Source organism: Vanacampus margaritifer, chromosome 3 (assembly GCF_051991255.1).
Source record: "Vanacampus margaritifer isolate UIUO_Vmar chromosome 3, RoL_Vmar_1.0, whole genome shotgun sequence".
Classification (NCBI taxonomy): Eukaryota; Metazoa; Chordata; class Actinopteri; order Syngnathiformes; family Syngnathidae; genus Vanacampus; species Vanacampus margaritifer.
In genome coordinates this window covers 25,302,173-25,320,203 of record NC_135434.1, presented here as the reverse complement: position 1 = coordinate 25,320,203, position 18,031 = coordinate 25,302,173, and the positions used below count along the sequence as shown (strand labels likewise).

General features: G+C 37.9%; 2 protein-coding genes across 2 annotated transcripts in view; one reads left to right on the top strand and one right to left on the bottom strand.

Annotated features, from left to right (window-relative positions):
* LOC144048458 (uncharacterized) overlaps positions 1 to 2,826 on the top strand; it is a 22,357-nt gene extending 19,531 nt beyond the window's left edge. Inside the window, exon 12 of the mRNA XM_077560455.1 lies at positions 686 to 2,826. Within this exon, the coding sequence (XP_077416581.1) occupies positions 686 to 702 (17 nt within the window). The 3' untranslated portion in view covers positions 703 to 2,826. The remainder of the gene's footprint in view (positions 1 to 685) is intronic.
* Positions 2,827 to 5,881: 3,055 nt separating this feature from the next.
* On the bottom strand, positions 5,882 to 17,681 carry glipr2 (GLI pathogenesis-related 2). The gene is made up of 16 exons (XM_077561019.1): positions 17,614 to 17,681; positions 17,482 to 17,507; positions 17,187 to 17,396; positions 16,990 to 17,067; positions 16,515 to 16,664; positions 15,163 to 15,229; positions 14,365 to 14,387; positions 14,053 to 14,262; positions 13,776 to 13,853; positions 13,081 to 13,230; positions 11,155 to 11,236; positions 10,447 to 10,472; positions 10,135 to 10,344; positions 9,874 to 9,951; positions 9,367 to 9,510; positions 5,882 to 6,431 (listed from the first exon to the last, which is right to left on the bottom strand). Exons 1-16 carry the CDS (start codon positions 17,625 to 17,627, stop codon positions 6,349 to 6,351), a joined length of 1,629 nt encoding a protein of 542 aa, XP_077417145.1. The 5' UTR covers positions 17,628 to 17,681; the 3' UTR covers positions 5,882 to 6,348.
* Between the last annotated feature and the right edge of the window lie 350 nt (positions 17,682 to 18,031).

Sequence of the window (18,031 nt, the reverse complement as noted above, 5' to 3'; positions counted from 1 at the left end):
TGTCATGATGTCAGAGATACTTTTGAGTTGAATACAGGTTACACCTAAACCTGATGCATTGTAAAATAAGATGAAAAACACAATAGTTCACGTGGGAAAGAAAGAAGATGAATAGACGTTTAAATAAGATGTGCTACAATGATACCCATATAGTGTGCTCACTTTTTGGTTTTGTTTAAGTAATTCTAGTCAAGGTTTGTATTGCCATGCCAATAGGTCATATCAGACCCCCCCACCCAACCACCCCAATCTCCCCACCCTCGTCGGACTGTGTCCCAAATCATGGTCTGCATCCTCCTCCGAGCCCAGCCTCTCCAATCGAAAGAGGCCACACGTTCTGAAATGCCTCAGAAGTCTGTCAAGCCTTGTTAAATGGGACACACTGCTTGCATCACTAGTTCACATCCATCACCACCATATAACGAAACAGAGCTAAAGAATCAATGAAAGAAGTGTAAATTCCAGAGCAAGGAGTTTACGTTGAAAATTAATTTCTAACCAGGTCAGTTAGAAGAGGCTTCTTTGCAACCGGTAGTTATTAACAGTGAAGTTATCTTAATTGTGATATTTATTTTATTTTCAGATGTTTTATTTAAAGAGTTTTGAAAACAGGTTTGATTCAATGAAATAAAGTAATTTATGGAGATTTCTCATGTCATAAGTGTGTTTTATTTTTTTCCGATAGGATTCTCAGTGTCATGACAGTATAGATGGCTCCTGGATGATGTGTGGAGACATGCACCCCTGAGATCAAGCCTAGTCATGTCCCATTGAGACACGATGGTCTTCATTGCAGCAATTCTATACATGGCAGCAACCCTGTGGAATCCTAATTAATAATGGGATATTTGTCTGTTAATGTAAATTGCACATAATTTCATTAATGTAAATCCTGGTTCTCAAACTGCTATCTTTACTGATGGAATGTAAGTTCTTTATTCGTTGTTAAAGCTGTCACATTTATTTTTGACCTGTTGGAATTACCCTTACAGTTCTTACCGGATGGCTGTAAACGCAATGGGTAAAAAAAACAAAAACATTTTAACACACGGATTCAATGATTAAGAATTTTAGTGCTTTGGTATATCAATGTTTAATATTTGAAACTTGAGCCGCTTTGAGGTGAATTATTTTTAAACATACAATATGTATATAAAGTGGATATAAAAAGTCTACACACCCCTGTTCAACAGTTTTTTTTGTGGAGGGGTTTGAGTTTTTCCATTGATCCTAGAAGCTTTTAAGTTTTCTGGGGATCCATTATCGATGTTGGTATTGTAAAAATTGTTTAGAAAGTGTTGTACTTGACTATTTTAACATTTATGAAAAATTGGAGGCAGAGTCAACTTTTATACCAGAAACAAACAATTGAACAAAGTGTAGTTCACATGGCTGGTTAGCATGACTGCTTCACAGTTCAGAGGTGACAAATTGGATGTTGACATGATATGTCAATCTAATGACACCGCTGCCCCCGCAACCACAAACCGCATAAGCAAAAGAAAATGAATGGTTGTAATAGCCAATAGGAGTTTTTTTTTTTTTGCGTGCTAATGTACTGATAGATGGTTGTTTGACAAGACATGTATTTTCTTGGCCAAATATTCAACGAAAGATCTAGATATGTTACATGTTACCTAGTCTGTAACAGATTTCTATAGAGATTTTACTGTTCCTCCTGCCTCCTGTACTTAACGTGTAATTTAATCTCTTTGCAAGACCTTGATGTGGTAGTCCCATTTAGTAGTTTGGCCAGTCACCAAGCTATATATAAAAATCTGCAACATAAAGGAGCGTGATGCTCAGCCTGGTGCTGAAGAAGTCCACAATGCATCCATTCAGGCAGCAGGAAGATCCGGGTATCATGTTGCACAAAATGATACTTTGTCATGATACGGGGGGAGGGCCGAGTTCAACATCTGCTCATACTACCGTACTTGTTGAAAACGTCTCCCAAGTGGCACAAATTGGAAGACAATATTCTCATTTGGGCAAGATATACACTGGTCCCATTGACAAATTCCCATTTAATACCCCAAAAAATTTGGCCCAATTTGAGCATTTGCAAGTATGCTCAGATGTCTGAAAGGGGGATTGTCCTGTGCAGGGTGTTTAGTGTTCAGCCCACACTCCCAAACTGCTCATACATTGGCACTCCCATCCACCCCTCACCCCTTGTTGATTAGTTTCGCATCAGGAATATGTCGGCCCCTGATCGACAAATGTTGCCTCTGCTTTAGATGACTAACACAACCAAGCGCACACATTGATCGCGCCACAATGGTGAGTCACCTTCCCTAAATTGGACGCCCGATAGTACCAAGTACCAAGACTGACCTGATAGCGGCGGCATTGTGCATGAAAGAGTCACAATTGATTAAGGGGCTGAGAACTTCCTACTATTAAGTGGCTATTGTTCAGTTCCATATCACAACACACACTATTGCTTGGCCAAACTCTGTTGACCAGGTTTCATATTTACGATTGTTGGCCCTGACTATGCTTTGAGGAAAAATGCTATAATTAGGTCCAATTGTCAGCAGTGAACACTTGTCACTTTTCATCAACGGGACAGTGTGTAGAATTCAGTGTCGTGTTAAACTACCAGAATGCAACGACCTAAGTTTGAAGCATGTGCACTACAGTGCCTGAGACCACACTTCGCAAAGCCTACCACCAACTACTTTGTTTGCCAAGTTCTTACCTTTAAGATGTCCGTAGCAGAAATATGGCGGCGAAACAGCATGTAAACAAAAACAAGTACATTGATGTGATATATTTATTTGCATATTGAAATAAATAAAAATTGTACACATGCCCCTTTAAGGGCTTTTGGCTTCAACTTTGTCATTCACTTTATGTTCCTCTGCATTCCATGAAAAAAAAAAAACTAGAAAAAGCCCTCTCTAGACAATAATAGAAAGAGTAGGTAACCTACAAAGACAACCTACATTAACATCCTGACCCCCCAACCACTACCACCACAAAATCTAATCTCACAAAAAGTCATGACTGTAGAACAAAATGTCAGGCCCTCAGGTTACACCAGTCAACCATCAGTGATGTCATGCCAACATGCCTCCAAGTACTGTATTTACTGCCATTGTCACGGTCACGTTGAGTTCAATTTCAATAGCCAATCTGCACCGAAACCACATGCATAGCAAGGCAATCTACTGTTGTACCGCTCTATTTAAATTATTGTAGGCTGTATTTGTAATAATACCTTCCCTGTCACTGTCAGTCAATTCATTTGATACAAATCAAGACGTGGCAGAAGAGAGAAGCGGCTGGCTGTGGGGCCTCCAAAAGCGTGAATATTTTTGTTTTTTGAGATAATACTAAAGAAATTAAAGATGACGTATCAAACATTTTGTGACTGCGCAGACTGAACACAAAGCTAAACCGAGCACTCGTGCACAGGGTTGTGGAATCCAGGTCCAGAAAGTAAAAACTCTCAACAGGTGGAGTTGAAAAAAAAGAAAAATTAATAATTTTCATTGTTATTGTAGTATATAACGGCACACTTTCATGGATTCTAGGGGATTTTCTTTTTTTGCATTGCTACTGAGAACATTCTATTGTACCACATTCAGTGTGCATTATGCAGGATGCTTTCTCTGTTCTCTGCTGCCACCTAACGGTATGTTGTAGTGTCACTATGCAGAGGTTTCAACACACGAGAGAAATGGCAGATATAATCTTGAAAAATACAAACATAGAAGTGTCATTAAATGGGCAATTATAATGATTGTCACTATCACCAGAGATTGTAATGATGCTAAATGTGATTCACTGGACACTTCAAGAACTTCAAGAACATCTGCCCAATCTTTTGAGATCATATACAAAATATGTAATACACTCGATACATTAAAAATACTTACTAAAATAATGTTTAATCAGATACAATAATGGCAAACTCTGCTATAGAGCATAATAAGACAACAAATGGCAAATAGATGAGACTGTCAGAAGAAATTTGTAATTTAATACACATGGCATGATCTCAATCTTGCTTTTTAAAATAAATGTGCCCATATATCTATTGACCACCAACAAAAATAACCTGTTCATACATGCATAATATCAGGCCTGGCCCTAGGATTTTGGTGGCCCTCAATGAAATTTTATATGATGTGACACTCTTTCGGCCAGCCTTTTTTACACAGCACACTGCAGCTCACTTGTTGTACACATGCCCTGCCATTGCGGCGCACATTATACAGGCTCCCATAATATGAATTGTCTTATATTTGTTGATTATGCTGTAGTAGGTTGACTAAGGCCCATGGCACAGACAGTTTATGCTTTGGAGCACAAATTGCAACAGAGGTATTAATGTCGTGCTCACCGTTGCCTCAGTACAGCTCCGCCAGTTCATTGTCAATAGTAAATTATTTGTAATTCAATGCAGGTGGAATCAGTTAGGGATGGGCGAGACCTGGTATCGGGTCGATACCAGGTCTCATTTCACGGTATCGGTACTCGCGACGGATATCAATACTGGTATCGGCCCCACTCTTGTGGCCGTTTTTTCGTCAGGAACTAAAGGCCTAAATGGTTATATTGCATTTATTGACCGCCACAGGGGGCTCCGGTAAGAGAGCACATAAGTCCTCAGTTGTACTCAACCATTTAATTAGCTCGGATCAGTGCAGACATACCTTTTGTGTATATTATATAGTATATCGTCATTGACTACTGCAGTGCTGTGTGATGAATGACGAACGGAGAACGTAAAACAGGAAACGGAAATACAGAGCATCCATCCAAATTAAAAGCATGGATTTCAAAATAAAAAGTAATTAAACATCACGCACTAAACAGCTTGAGGAATTCCTAACATGGTAGATATTACTGAATTATATATTTTTCGATTAAGACTTTTTTTTCCTGCCACTGGATTATTTGTTTAATTTTATTAATCTTTAAAAAAAAAAAAAAATGTTATTCATTTTATTGTGTGCTCTATGCAAAATGACTTTTATGAGCAAATTGAAAAAATATAATTGCCATTCATTTCAACCAATTTTAAGGAAATTTGCTATTATTGGGATATATAGGTCTTTAAAAAAAATATCTGTCATTGTTTGTTTTTTTTGGAAATTTTATGTATCATAAGTAGTAATGGTATCGGCACTTGGTATCGGTGAATACTGAAGATTTGAGTATCGTATCGGTCTAAAAAAAAAGGTATCAAACATCCCTAATCATCAGGATAATATATCTTGCTACCAACCACTGAAAGGCATAGCTATGACAACTGACAGGCCCTCGTTAATCGCTTGGCTTTCCCTATTCCCACAATTTCCCAGCAAAAAAGCAGTACATAGAAAAGAAATTACCGGCATGAGTGTCGTACAACCTTGTATTCAAATGTTAATCTATTTGAATGGGTTCAGAAATGATAGTAGTACAGAACAAACTATAATATAGTTTCCGATCAGTATTTGTACAGTATGTCTAACATGCGGGCGGTTGTGATCGGGCAAGGCATTGACATCCAACATGGTGGCGCATGACGTTGCGGGAAAACTATCTTATGTGTGTCGTGTTGCTCTGCATGGTGTAAGAGTAACAAAGAACATACATGGCAATATATTTATTGTTAGCCGTGGGGTCGCTGTTGTTTAAAAAAAAACGGTGCAAGGTTTTAGAGAGGTTTGCTGATCACTTCCTAGAATATGCCAAACATTTAGGTGACTCATCTAGTCAGTGAACCCCCACTTCTGAACATCACATTAAAAAATGGAACATAATGCTTAGTTTAGTCTGCTCTTTAAAGCATAGGTGTCAAATTCCGGTCCTGGGGGGCCACAGTCCTGCAGGTTTTGGATGTTTCCCTTCTCCAACACAGCTGATATATGATCAGCTCATCAGCAAGCTCTGCATAAGCCTGATAACGATCCTGTTGATTGGAATCAGCTTGTGTTGGAAGATGGAAACCTCCAAAACCTGCAAGCGTGTGGCCCCCAAGGACCGGAGTTTGACACCTATGCTGTAAAGTGTCCTTAGGTGTCATGAAAGGCGTTGATAAATGTATTATTATTATTATTATTATTATTATTATTATTGTTATTCATTGAACATATGTTGTATGTTAGTAAACCATTTGTCATTTTACTGCTCTGTGTGAAACAGTTTTATACCAGAAAATATTGAGTTAAAACAAAAATGAGAAACACTATTCATGCAATCACCACCCTAAACATATTGAAAAAATCGGGATAGCTGATGTTTTTTTTCTCCACAAAAGCAGTTAAGAAAACTCAGTTTGGAATCCTTATTGAGTCAACTTCATATTCAGCTGCAGTACAGTACTACAAGATGCTCCTGCATGGTTTTCTAAAATGGTCTGCAAGAAGATGAGTACTCTTCTGCCCCATCGTGTCCTCCACCACTGAGTACTTCACCACTGGGTCCTCCACCTGTAAAATGAAAACCATTTATGCTGTAAAATGCACTCTGAATACTATTGAGGTAGTTTTGCCTTAAACATAATGCTAAGTCCAGTGAAGGCTCTGTGTGATTTAAAAATTCAATGATTCATAATTGGAAAAAAAGTTATTTAAAGAGACTGCAACATGAAAAATCAACTTTCTGGAGCTTTTAGCCATGTTAAAATGCTAATTCCTCACCAAAAACATGACCACAGTTTTGTTTTCCTCCATTCGCCCCTGTATGACAAATTCTAGGTTATTCTGCCTTCCAAGCACCAGCCCCTCCCAACCTGAGAAAACGAGTTTGACGTCATTGCTTGCGCCCCGCACCGCCTCTGCGGACGAAACGCACGCCCACTTTCTCTGAGACCTTCCTCCATGGGATAATAACAAAAGTAGCCTTTATCAATAAACATTCAAACGTTCAAATGAATTCAAAGCAATCAATTATTCTTGCCAAAGTGCAATGAAACGACAATTGGCTATTTTAAAATCCAATGGCTGACACTGGTGTAAACTACCAAGTAAAACATCTGCGCCAAAGAATTTAAAATAATGAATGGTGTAGTCACAGTGGATAGTGCGCTTGCCCCATAAGCGATTGAGTGCGGATTCGTGACCTGCTGTGGTGCTTTTTTTCTCTCTCCTCCTTCTTTCCTCTAACCTCTGTGCTCCCCTCCTCTTCCACGATTTCTTGCGGCAAGGACCCGTTTGGTTTCTAATGTTTATTCAAGAATTGATGGCTTGCATGACCAAACGCAGAGATCTAGCAACCGTGAAATTTAAAGTCCATTTTAAAAATCGTCTTAAAACCTATCTGTATGTTTCGTGGGCATTGCGCAATGCAGCATAAATACTGTAGATAGATAGAAATAAATAGACGTTATGAGAGGGGCGCAGCAGCCACAGGGGGAGAGGTGGGGTTTTACTGAACCGAGCGTTTTACTTCCGGGTAAGAAAAATAGCTACCGAAATAACTCATATTTAATAAAAAATTACATCACCATTGTGTCAAAGGTAAGATTTTATCATTATATGCCTATAGTTAACTGTGGAAGGGCTTAAAATACCATGGTCTAGTCGTTTTAAATTAGTGCTACCACTTACTGCCTACTCTTCAAACCACATTTGTTATTGTGGATAGTTGCAAATAGGTATCCTGCATATCGCTGGCCTTGGGGCAAACCTTGTACCTCCAAAATCTGCACTTTTCAGGAGACCCCCAAAAAGGCACGTTTCTTCAACCATTAATTAACATTGCATCAGCAAAGAGAGCAAGCCATTTTCAACACCTTAGATTGGTCAACAGTTTGTAAAAATGACACCAACACATGTGGACTGGCCAAAAGTATCGATATTTGATAAAAATCTGAGATTTACCAAATTGTGACGTGAGGTTTCGGCGCGACCAGCGAAATTACACAATTTAGCTGCAAGTTCACCCAAATTACATGATGTGTTATGTATTGGTTAGATACAATTAATAAGGTTCTGGCTTTTCATTGTATATGCTGTTATTTTCAGTTTTGTCGTCTTGCCTTGTATTTTGTAAGTATCATTGTGATTTTTGAGTTTCTGTTTCTTGCCTCTTTTTGTGCAAGTTCTTTTTGTTAGGGATGACAGAAATGGAACATTGAAACAATCGAATTTTTGGAACAATTGATTCAGAAAAATAATCAATCTTTTTGAACGTTTGATACATCTCGCCATAGCGACATCAGGTGGGTAATTGTAAAATATCACATTCAAACAGTAGATTAGAGAAGTGTTGCCGACTCCCCAGATCACCTAATTTACACAACTGGCAATCGGCATGGACGCCATAAAAGAGAGAACATGGGAGAGTGAAACACCCCCTCAAAATGTATAGAAGTAGCCTACAAATTAGCTTTTTGCTGCTGATTCTTGGTTTGTTTTGAATTTTGCCTTTTAAATAGACCACAACTTAGCAACATAACTTAACGACTTAAATGCTTTGATGATGAGACCCACATTACTATCACATTTACTCAAGAACTTGTACATTAGGACAGCTTAATTTTCGACAGGAAGCATTAGAGAGGAAAAGAGTGACCTGCAAAAATGACTTCCCGTAACAGGAATTAAACTAAGGTCGCCTGCATATTGGATTAACCTCAGTACATTGTGTAGATGGTTTACCACTGAGCTAAACACCACCTCTAAAATCTATTGACATTTTATCATGTAGGGTTATGATTTAGCAGCCAGGACAATTTCCCAAAGTATACTTAGGTTGGATATATTTTCATATAGTGTAATGGCAGGATTTTAATTTTAGAAAAGGGATAACATGATCAATGTTCACTTGCTGAAACAATAAGTGTGACGTTTGGGAACATTTGGGGGTGTAATGGAACGCAAAATGCACCAGTCACGTGACATCGTGATTCTGAGCCAGATTTTGGAACGTGTTTCCAATTACACGCTCCGTCTGGGTTTCGGTACATACCAAAACACAGTTTCGATTTTGCCATCACTACTTTTTGTTGCTGTTACTTCCACGATTCATTCGTGCACTTTTTGTTAGTATGTTTCTCCTTGCTGCTTGCAAGCGTTTTCTGTTGAACTTTACCCGTTGTGTGCTTTGTAAAAAATATTTTTTGTAATAAACCTCTTTGTTGTCCGCGTTTCTGGAATCCACCCATACCTGACAGTGATGAGCTTTTTGTAATTTGGTTTATTTGTTTTTGTGTTTTTTTAAAATCTGCTTTTATGTTTATCTTTTTGCTGTTTTTTCATTTTTTTTTCCTTTCAGATTTTTGTTGCTTTGCTTTTACAATTCAAGCCTCATGTAGTTTTGCTTGTCAAGCCCTAATATTTAAGTAGTGTGATTTTTGTCTGTGTGAAAAAATACCAACGTAAATGACATTTTGGTCAATAATCGGTGTTACTAATGAATTACCTTGTGGGAGGACGTTTTCCCTGAAGTAGTGGCTCATGTTGCCAGCTGGTCGATACTGCCCAACAACAAAAACCTTGTTGCCATCCGTGGCCATACCCACTCCCAGTTGGGTGCTTGCTTTCCACACAACCTGAGTAAAATGACCTGTAAAACGAAATACATGAATGAATATTTAGGCTGTTTTTCTGGTTCAACGTTTTGCTCCTTGAGTGTAGGGTGTTGATAATTATGTATTATTTTATTTTTTTTGTGTTTATGCAATCATAAAAAACTGAAAGTAATACTTGATATTAGGTATGACACATTGTTGCAATGGATATCAATGGACTGTTGGCCATTAAGTGTCGGGCATGTGAGTTTAAATGACCCTTCTGGATTTTGCATGATGCTAAAACAGTTGCAATCTGCAGTACATGCACAAAGAACAACATGTTTACTTGTGGCTTCTTGTGGAAGCAAGATCTTTTCAATGTATTTCTCACAGTAGCTCCAATTTTGTTGTATTACCTGTGTTGCTACTAAATCCTGGGTTGCTCCAGCTGTATTTCTTAATTTCATCATACCACGAATCTACTGCTTCTTTCCCTAGACAAGACAAACTTTCTCACATGACATTCCATGCAAACATGTACATATGGCAGAGAAACAAATAGCATCAGACAATTAACCCAATAATGTGAAATAATTTGTGGTTAATGTGAAGTAATAAGAAAAACGTGCTTAAATCTAGTGTAACACCTATTATAGTGCTTCAAACTGGAAAAACACCTTTTGGTTTAATGGGCACCGAGCTCCATTTATAATAAATATTCTCGCCATCATCGCTGACACTGTGCTTTGCTACACCCAAAGCCAGCAAGCGATCCGCCCATTGCTGAGCCGCCGCATTCAGCTCGCTGTTCAGAGTCATCGATGGTGCGTTGTGCTGTGCTCTGTAGGCGTTGTGAGCTTCCAGGAACTCCCGTTCAAAGCTTTCATCTGATGATCAAATTAGAAATGAGCTTTGTAATGATAAAAGACGCTATCTTGCCGAGGCTGGCATGGCTGCAGGAAATATTCCTGAAAGAAGAGTGCACTCACCTGCCATTGTGTCTGACGTCGTGAGGCTGGAAAACAAGAATTCAGTTCAAAATCAAACCACATTGCAGTTTTTACATATCACAAGGGATTGTGTCAGTGTGTTAATCATAATCTGGTGACTAGAACATGACACATTAAAAACAGGAGCTAACTCAAATTACTTGTGGAGAAATGACTTGTAAAGATTGTCTTTCTTTGCTGGCTTTGAGTCGTCTGTCTTGATATTTATTAATGTATTCAGAGATTTTGAGACTTGAGATTTTGCTCTCAGTTTAAATAACTGTGTTATGGAAGTCATTTGATTGTTTTAGCAATTGGGGGAAAAACAGTAATACAGAAAAATGAGAATTACTTATCCACACAATTAATTAACCCCTCAAAATTATTGAATAAATGAGGGTAAAAGGGAAAAAAGGTGTTTTAATAAATCACTTTTAAAATAGTGTTTAAACTTTTTTTTCCCCAAATGCGAATGGGTGAGTCCACGGGTGTCGAAAGGTGAACATGTGGGTGCCCTTACTATACTGGTTGTTCAAGTCTTTTTAACTGTAATGTCAGTAAATATATTTTCAATCCACATTATCAGCACCACACAACATCTCTTTATATACAGTTGTACAAGCATTCGTTTGGAATCCTTATTAAGCCAAATTCATGTACAGTTACAACAAGATGTTTCAGCATTTCTCAAATGGTGTGTAAGAATACTTTGGTTTCTCTCCTGCCTCACTGGGTTCTCCCCCTCTAGGTCCTCCACCACTGGGTCCTTCACCACTGGGTCCTCCACCAACTGTAAAATGCAAATCCGTTATGCTGTAAAATACATTATAAATATTACTGAGGTATTTTAGTAAGTCCAGTGAAGTTTCTGTATGACTTAAAAACTCAATGATTTATAGTTGGAAAAAAATCGCGCTACATATTAGCACCACCACTTATCGCCTATTCTTCAAACCATATTGTAGAGTTGAACATGGGTATCCTGCATATTAGAGCCTACTGTATTAATGAAAAAGGCAAGAGACACATTCAGTTCAGTTGCAAGTTTGCCCTAATAATCATGATATAGTTTTGTATGGTTGTAAAAAAATGTTCTGTTGTTGTTGTTATTATTATTATTGTTGTTGTTATTAAATATAATTTTCATTAACACAAAAAACAAAAAATACAACAGCTAATATAAAAAATAACCAAGTATAATAATAATAATAATAATAATAATAATAATAATAATTGCAACAGCAAATCCCCAAAACACATTTATAAATGACTAAATACAATGGCTGTGTCCGAATGTGCACACTACTCCCTATATGGTGCACTAGTATGGGGTCACACTATTTTGTAGGGGTGTCCGAATGTCCAACAGAAAAAAATTAGTGCACTCAAAATGACCAAATGCACTTTGAAAAGTTGCTCACTCAACCAGTTCATGTCGACCACAATTCATTGTGAGTATGGAAACAAAATGGTGTGAGCAAGAGCGCTATAGTGCGAGAATCAATGCAATACATTAACTATTTACTGCGGAAATAATGTTTTAGTTGAAAATATGTACAACAAAGGAAATAAAAAACATTTTAACATTTTTTTTATTCACAATATATTGTTATAAATAGGTGTAGAGTTATGTGCCACTGCGTCATGGCTGGTACGGTAGTCACGTGATATGTGACATGGGGCAAGTTATTTTTTTCTAATTGTAGACACACACACACACACGCACACACACGCACACACACACACACACACACACACACACACACACACACACACACACACACACACACACACACACACACACACACAAGTGTGTTCACCTGTTTCCCATCACCCTCAGGTGAAATAGTCTGGGTCTCCCTTGTTTTGTGCCAAAGTGTTTCATTTTAGGAGTGGCTTTCTTTGTTCCTAGGTTAGTTATCCTCCCATTTGGAGCACCTTGAGTTTAATGTTTTATAGCCATTGCTTTTCCCTCAAAACAAGGAGTTTTTTGTTTAATAAAATATCTGCCTAGGCGACCAACTCATCTATGCACCCGAGTCCTCAATTTGCCACAGCGAGTCACATTTTCCTACTGGAAGTAGACACTGCTCCAGGATTTTTTTCTCTCCTCGGGCTTGACCGATACATAGGGGTGTTGAGAAAAAAATATATAAATATATTTTAGAATGTCAAATAAAATGCTAGGGCTGCATAGATTTCTGATGGAGCTGATCACTTAAAATCAGAAAATGAGTTATCAGTTGTCAGTGCACATCGCTTCCAAGGCGACAGCGTGCGTTATGAAAGGGGCTTTTATCCAATCATGAGATGAGTTTGAAATTCCCCACATACTGACCTCTTCTGGTAAATTAATGTTGTTGTGTTTTTTTCATTTGCATTTGGGATAAGTTTTTTGTTTTGTTTTGTTTATTTGTTTACGTGTTATTTAGATTTTCTGTTTAGCTTCTTGCTGTTTGTTTCATTATTTTTTTTTCGTGTTTCTTTTTAGATTTTTGTTGCTTTGTTTTGCCTTTTAAGCCTCCGTAGTTTTGCTTGTAAAGACCTAATATTTAAGTAGTGGGAATTTTTTGGAGAAAAAAATAGCATCGTAAATGACATTTTGAGTGATAATCTAAATTACTAATGAATAACCTTGTGGGAGGACATTTTCCCTGAAGTAGTGGCTCATGCTGATGTTGCCAGCTGGTCGATACTGCCCAACAACAAAAACCTTGTTGCCATCCGTGGCCATACCCACTCCCAGTTGGGTGCTTGCTTTCCACACAACCTGAGTAAAATGACCTGTAAAACAAAACACAAGCAGGAATTTTTAGCTGTTTCTTTCTGTACCTTGGACATTACACCAAAGCTTTGCTAGTCACACCTCCTATGCAATCTGGTATGGTACAATTTGAAAAAGAGATACTGTAGTTAAAAAACTCCCTCTATGAACATGATCATGCTGAGTCAGCAGACACTAACTGTGTTTTTATTATACGCACGCTCGCACACACACCCACACTGCATCCTACTTGCTCTTCTCATCTGACAAAAGTCCACAAACATAATCACAACAAATAACATGCTATTAAAGTAATGCTTCATAGTAAGTATGAGCCTATTGCAATGGATCTCATTAGGCTGTAGGTCATTGAGTATCTAGGCCTGCGAGTTTAAATGAGCCGTCTGGGTTTTGCGCGATGCTAAAACATTTGCAATGTACGGAACTTGCACAAAAGAACAACATTATGTTGTTTACTTGTGGCTTTTTTTGGATTTTTGTGGAAGCAAAATCTTATAAGTATATCTTAAAAGTATATTATCCAGCTCCAATTGTGTTATATTACCTGTGCTGCCACTAAATCCTGGGTTGCTCCAGCTGTATTTCTTAACTTCACCATACCACGAATCTACTGCTTCTTCCCCTAGACAAGACAAATTTCTCACATGACAATTCCATGCAAACGTGTAAAGAAGCAGAATAATAAAATTGATCCATTAATGTGTAGCAATTTGCATTATCAGCTATCGTAAAGTAGTAGTATAGGTTAATGTGAAGTAATAAGAAAAACATGCTTAAATCTTGCGTAATACCTATTATAGTGATTCATACTGGAAACACACCTGTTAGCTTAATGGGCACTGAGCTCCACTTGTAATAAATATTCTCTCCATCATCGCTGCCACTGTGCTGTGCTACACCCGAAGCCAGCAAGCGATCCGCCCATCGCTGAGCCGCCGCATTCAGCTCACTGTTCAGAGTCATCGATGGTGCGTTGTGCTGTGCTCTGTAGGCGTTGTGAGCTTCCAGGAACTCCCGTTGAAAGCTCGCATCTGATAATCAAATTAGAAATGAGCTTTGTGTTGCGAAAAGAAGCTCTCTTGCCGCGGCTGGCATGGTTGCAGGAATTAATCTGGAAAGAAGAGTGCACTCACCTGCCATTGTGTCTGACGTGAGGCTGAAAAACAAGAATTCAGTACGAAATCAAACCACATTGCTATTTTTAAACAAACATATTGGAGGAAGATGGGATAGTGTCAGTGTGTTAATCATAATCTGGTGACAAGACAAGTCCCTGACAAGAGCATGACACTTTGATGTCACACAGGAAATACCGGAAACTCAGATATACTCTGCAGAAATGACTTATAAAGATTGACTTCCTTTGCTGTCTCAATGTTGTCTGTTTTGGTATTTATAAATGTATTGAGAGTTTTCGAGACTTGAGAAAAGATTTGCTCTCTATCAGTTAAATAATAGTGCGTATGCATGTCATTTTAGTGTTTTAGCAATTGGAAACAATTGTAATACAACAATATGAAAATAAATTATTCTCACAATTACCACCACAAAATTGTTGAATAAATGGGGATATAGAACGTTTTTCACAAAAAACTCTATATATAGTTTGTTCTATAGCTGATCTATTTCTGCCTCCAAAGCGTAGACTTACTGTAATTTGCTTTGTATTTTTGTGTTTTAGATTGTGAATCAATTGTAAAAGCTCAACCAGGGACAGGGGTTGTAAATTAGCATGTGCTAAACTCTATTTGCTCAACATCCGCTGCAAGCTTACTAGTAGTTATGTCGGATTGCATTGTCCCTGTTGAATAAACGAATACAATTAAAATAACGTTCATAAATCTGTATATTTTCAATACACATTATAAGCAACACACAACATGTCTTTATACACAGTTGTACAAGCATTAGTTTGAAATCCTTATTATTACTTTGGTTTCTCTTCAGCCCCACTGGGTCCTCCGCCACTGGATCCTCGGTCACTAAGTTCTCCACCAGCTGTAAAATGCAAATCCTTTATGCTGTAAAATACACTACAAATATTATTCAAGTATAGTATTTTAGTATTAAACCTAATGTTAAATCCAATGATGGTCATATATGACTTAAAAAAAAAGTTTCAATATTCGGATTTTAATTTTATTGTTCTTATTATTATTATTATTATTATTATTATTATTAGTAGTAGTAGTAGTATTGCTTTTAATCAGTACTGGCTATGAAGCAACACTTACCGCCTTTGTGCAAAGTTGCAAATAGGTATCCTACATATTATTCTGTATTAATGAAAAGGGCAAGAGATCAGTTCAATTCATCGGCAGTTTCACCTTAAGAACCATATGACACATCGGTGTATTGGATGAATAGAATAATTTTGCTTTTCATTGTATGTACTGCAGGAATTACTCTGTTTTGTATGGTGGCTCTGAAGTGCAATAATAATAACAATAATGATAATAAAATTAACTAAACACAATAGCAAATCGAAAAACACAACAGCAACTAAAAAAACTCAATATGTTGTACAGCACCATTTTTTTTAAAACAATAAAAGGATAGAGTGTGAGTCAAGGACGTGAGGTTGCTTCAGAAAGAGGACATGGGCGAGAAGAATGAGAAGAATGTGAATATATTGAAGGGCAGGGCTTGTGGCCATTCATGGATCTGGCGAGGTGTGCATGATCTTTGTGTACATTTTTACCACAAGCTTTACTATTTCATCCAAATCCCCATATGAAATTATAAATATGGTTAAGTATTGTTGTAAAACATAATATACAGTATGTGTACTCTGTACAGTAAAAACTGTTTTTATATGACTTGGCTACAGTGTGACAGTCCCGATCACTAAAAAACAGAAAATGCATTATGCTTCCAAGCCGTGGCGCGGATGATGGGTGGCGCTTTAGTGCACTCAGAGGAGACTGAGCTCTTTCACATACTGACCTCTTCTGGTGAGTTAATGCCATTGTTTTTTTTCTCATTTGCCGTTGGTTGTTTTGTTTACATATTTGTTTTTGTAGTTTTCTGCGGTTTTTCATTTGCTGTTTTGTTTAACTTTTTGTTGTTTTGTTCAGTTTTTGTGTTTTTTTTTTCCCAATTTGCTGCTGTTTAGTTTTTTGTTGCTGTGTTTTTCACCTTAAAGCCACCATAGTTTTGCTTGGAAACCCCTCAAATTCAAATTGTGGGATTTTTTTTTTGGGGGGGGGGATTTTTTTTATGGGCTAAAAAATACCAGCATAATTGACATTTTGGTCAATAATCGGTGTTACTAATAAATTACCTCGTGGGAGGACATTTTCCCTGAAGTAGTGGCTCATGTTGATGTTGCCAGCTGGTCGATACTGCCCAACAACAAAAACCTTGTTGCCATCCGTGGCCATACCCACTCCCAGTTGGGTGCTTGCTTTCCACACAATCTGAGTGAAATGACCTGTAAGCCGAAACACATGAATGAATGTTTAGGTTGTTTTTTTTGTACATTGGACTTTACGCCAAAACTTTGTTAGGTACACCTATACAATCTGGTAGGATACAATTTGTTATTGGTCATTGAGTGTCTAGGCATGCAAGTTTAAATGAGCCATGTGGGTTTTGGGTGGTGCAAAAAAATTTGCAATGTAAAGTAAATGCACAATAATGTTTACTTGTAGCTTATTATGGATTTATGTGGAAGCAATATCTTAGAAGTATATCCGGTAAGTACAGTATATCATATCATCATATCATCTTATAACTCAATTTTTGAGTTGTATTACCTGTGTTGCCACTAAATCCTGGGCTGCTCCAGCTGTATTTCTTAACTTCATCATACCACGAATCTACTGCTTCTTTCCCTGGACAAGATAAATTTCTCACATGACAATTCCATGCAAAACTACCATGTGTAAACAAATACAATCATACAATTGGCCCATGAACATTACTATTCTAGTGTTTTGAACAGGACACACACCTGTTAGTTTAATGGGCACCGAGCTCCATTTGTAATAAATATTCTCTCCATCATCGCCTCCACTGTGCTGTGCTACACCCAAAGCCAGCAAGCGATCCGCCCATCGCTGAGCCGTCACATTCAGCTCGCTGTTCAGAGTCATCGATGGTGCGTTGTGCTGTGCTCTGTAGGCGTTGTGAGCTTCCAGGAACTCCCGTTTAAAGCTCGCATCTGATGATCAAATTAGAAATTAGCTTTGTGTTGAGAAAAGAAGCTCTCTTGCACGGCTGCAGGAATTAAAGAGGAGTGCGCTCACCTGCCATTGTGTCTGACGTCGTGAGGCTGAAAAACAAGAATTCAGTTCAAAATCAAACCACACTAATTTCTACATGTCACAAAATATTGAAAAAGGATAGTGTCAGTGTGTTAATGAGAGCATGACACTTACTTGTCAAACAGCATCCAACAAATTGCTCCTGGAGAAATGACTTGTAGAGACAGACTTCCTTTGCTGTCTCAAAGTTGTCTGTCTTGATTTTTATATACTTGAGATACGGAGGCGGAGACAGACACTCACAGCCCTGTTATTACCTCAGTCCAATCATAAAGCAGTTTTCTTTGAATCTTGTTCCGTTTCAGAGCTTCCTGTTTTGTAACTCAGTTTACGGCACCCCTATAAAGTACATCAAATAATAGGTGGGACACCCCAGCATAGACACTTGATACTGTATTTATTTTTCTATACGGAAGGCACTAGAGACCGGTGATCAAAACAAAGGGACTACTCCATTTTGGGTTCTTTGTCTAGCATTTGCATGTAATTGGGACAACCACCAATTCAAGTTCTGTGGCTTTGTCTGGGCTCC

Excerpts from the sequence above, each read along its gene's own strand:
- glipr2 (XM_077561019.1), bottom strand. Across the intron at positions 17,397-17,481 it reads GACGTCAGACACAATGGCAG|ATGCGAGCTTTAAACGGGAG; the intron begins GTGAGCGCACTC and ends TTTGATCATCAG. Across the intron at positions 9,952-10,134 it reads GGTGCCCATTAAACCAAAAG|GGAAAGAAGCAGTAGATTCG; the intron begins GTGTTTTTCCAG and ends TGTCTTGTCTAG.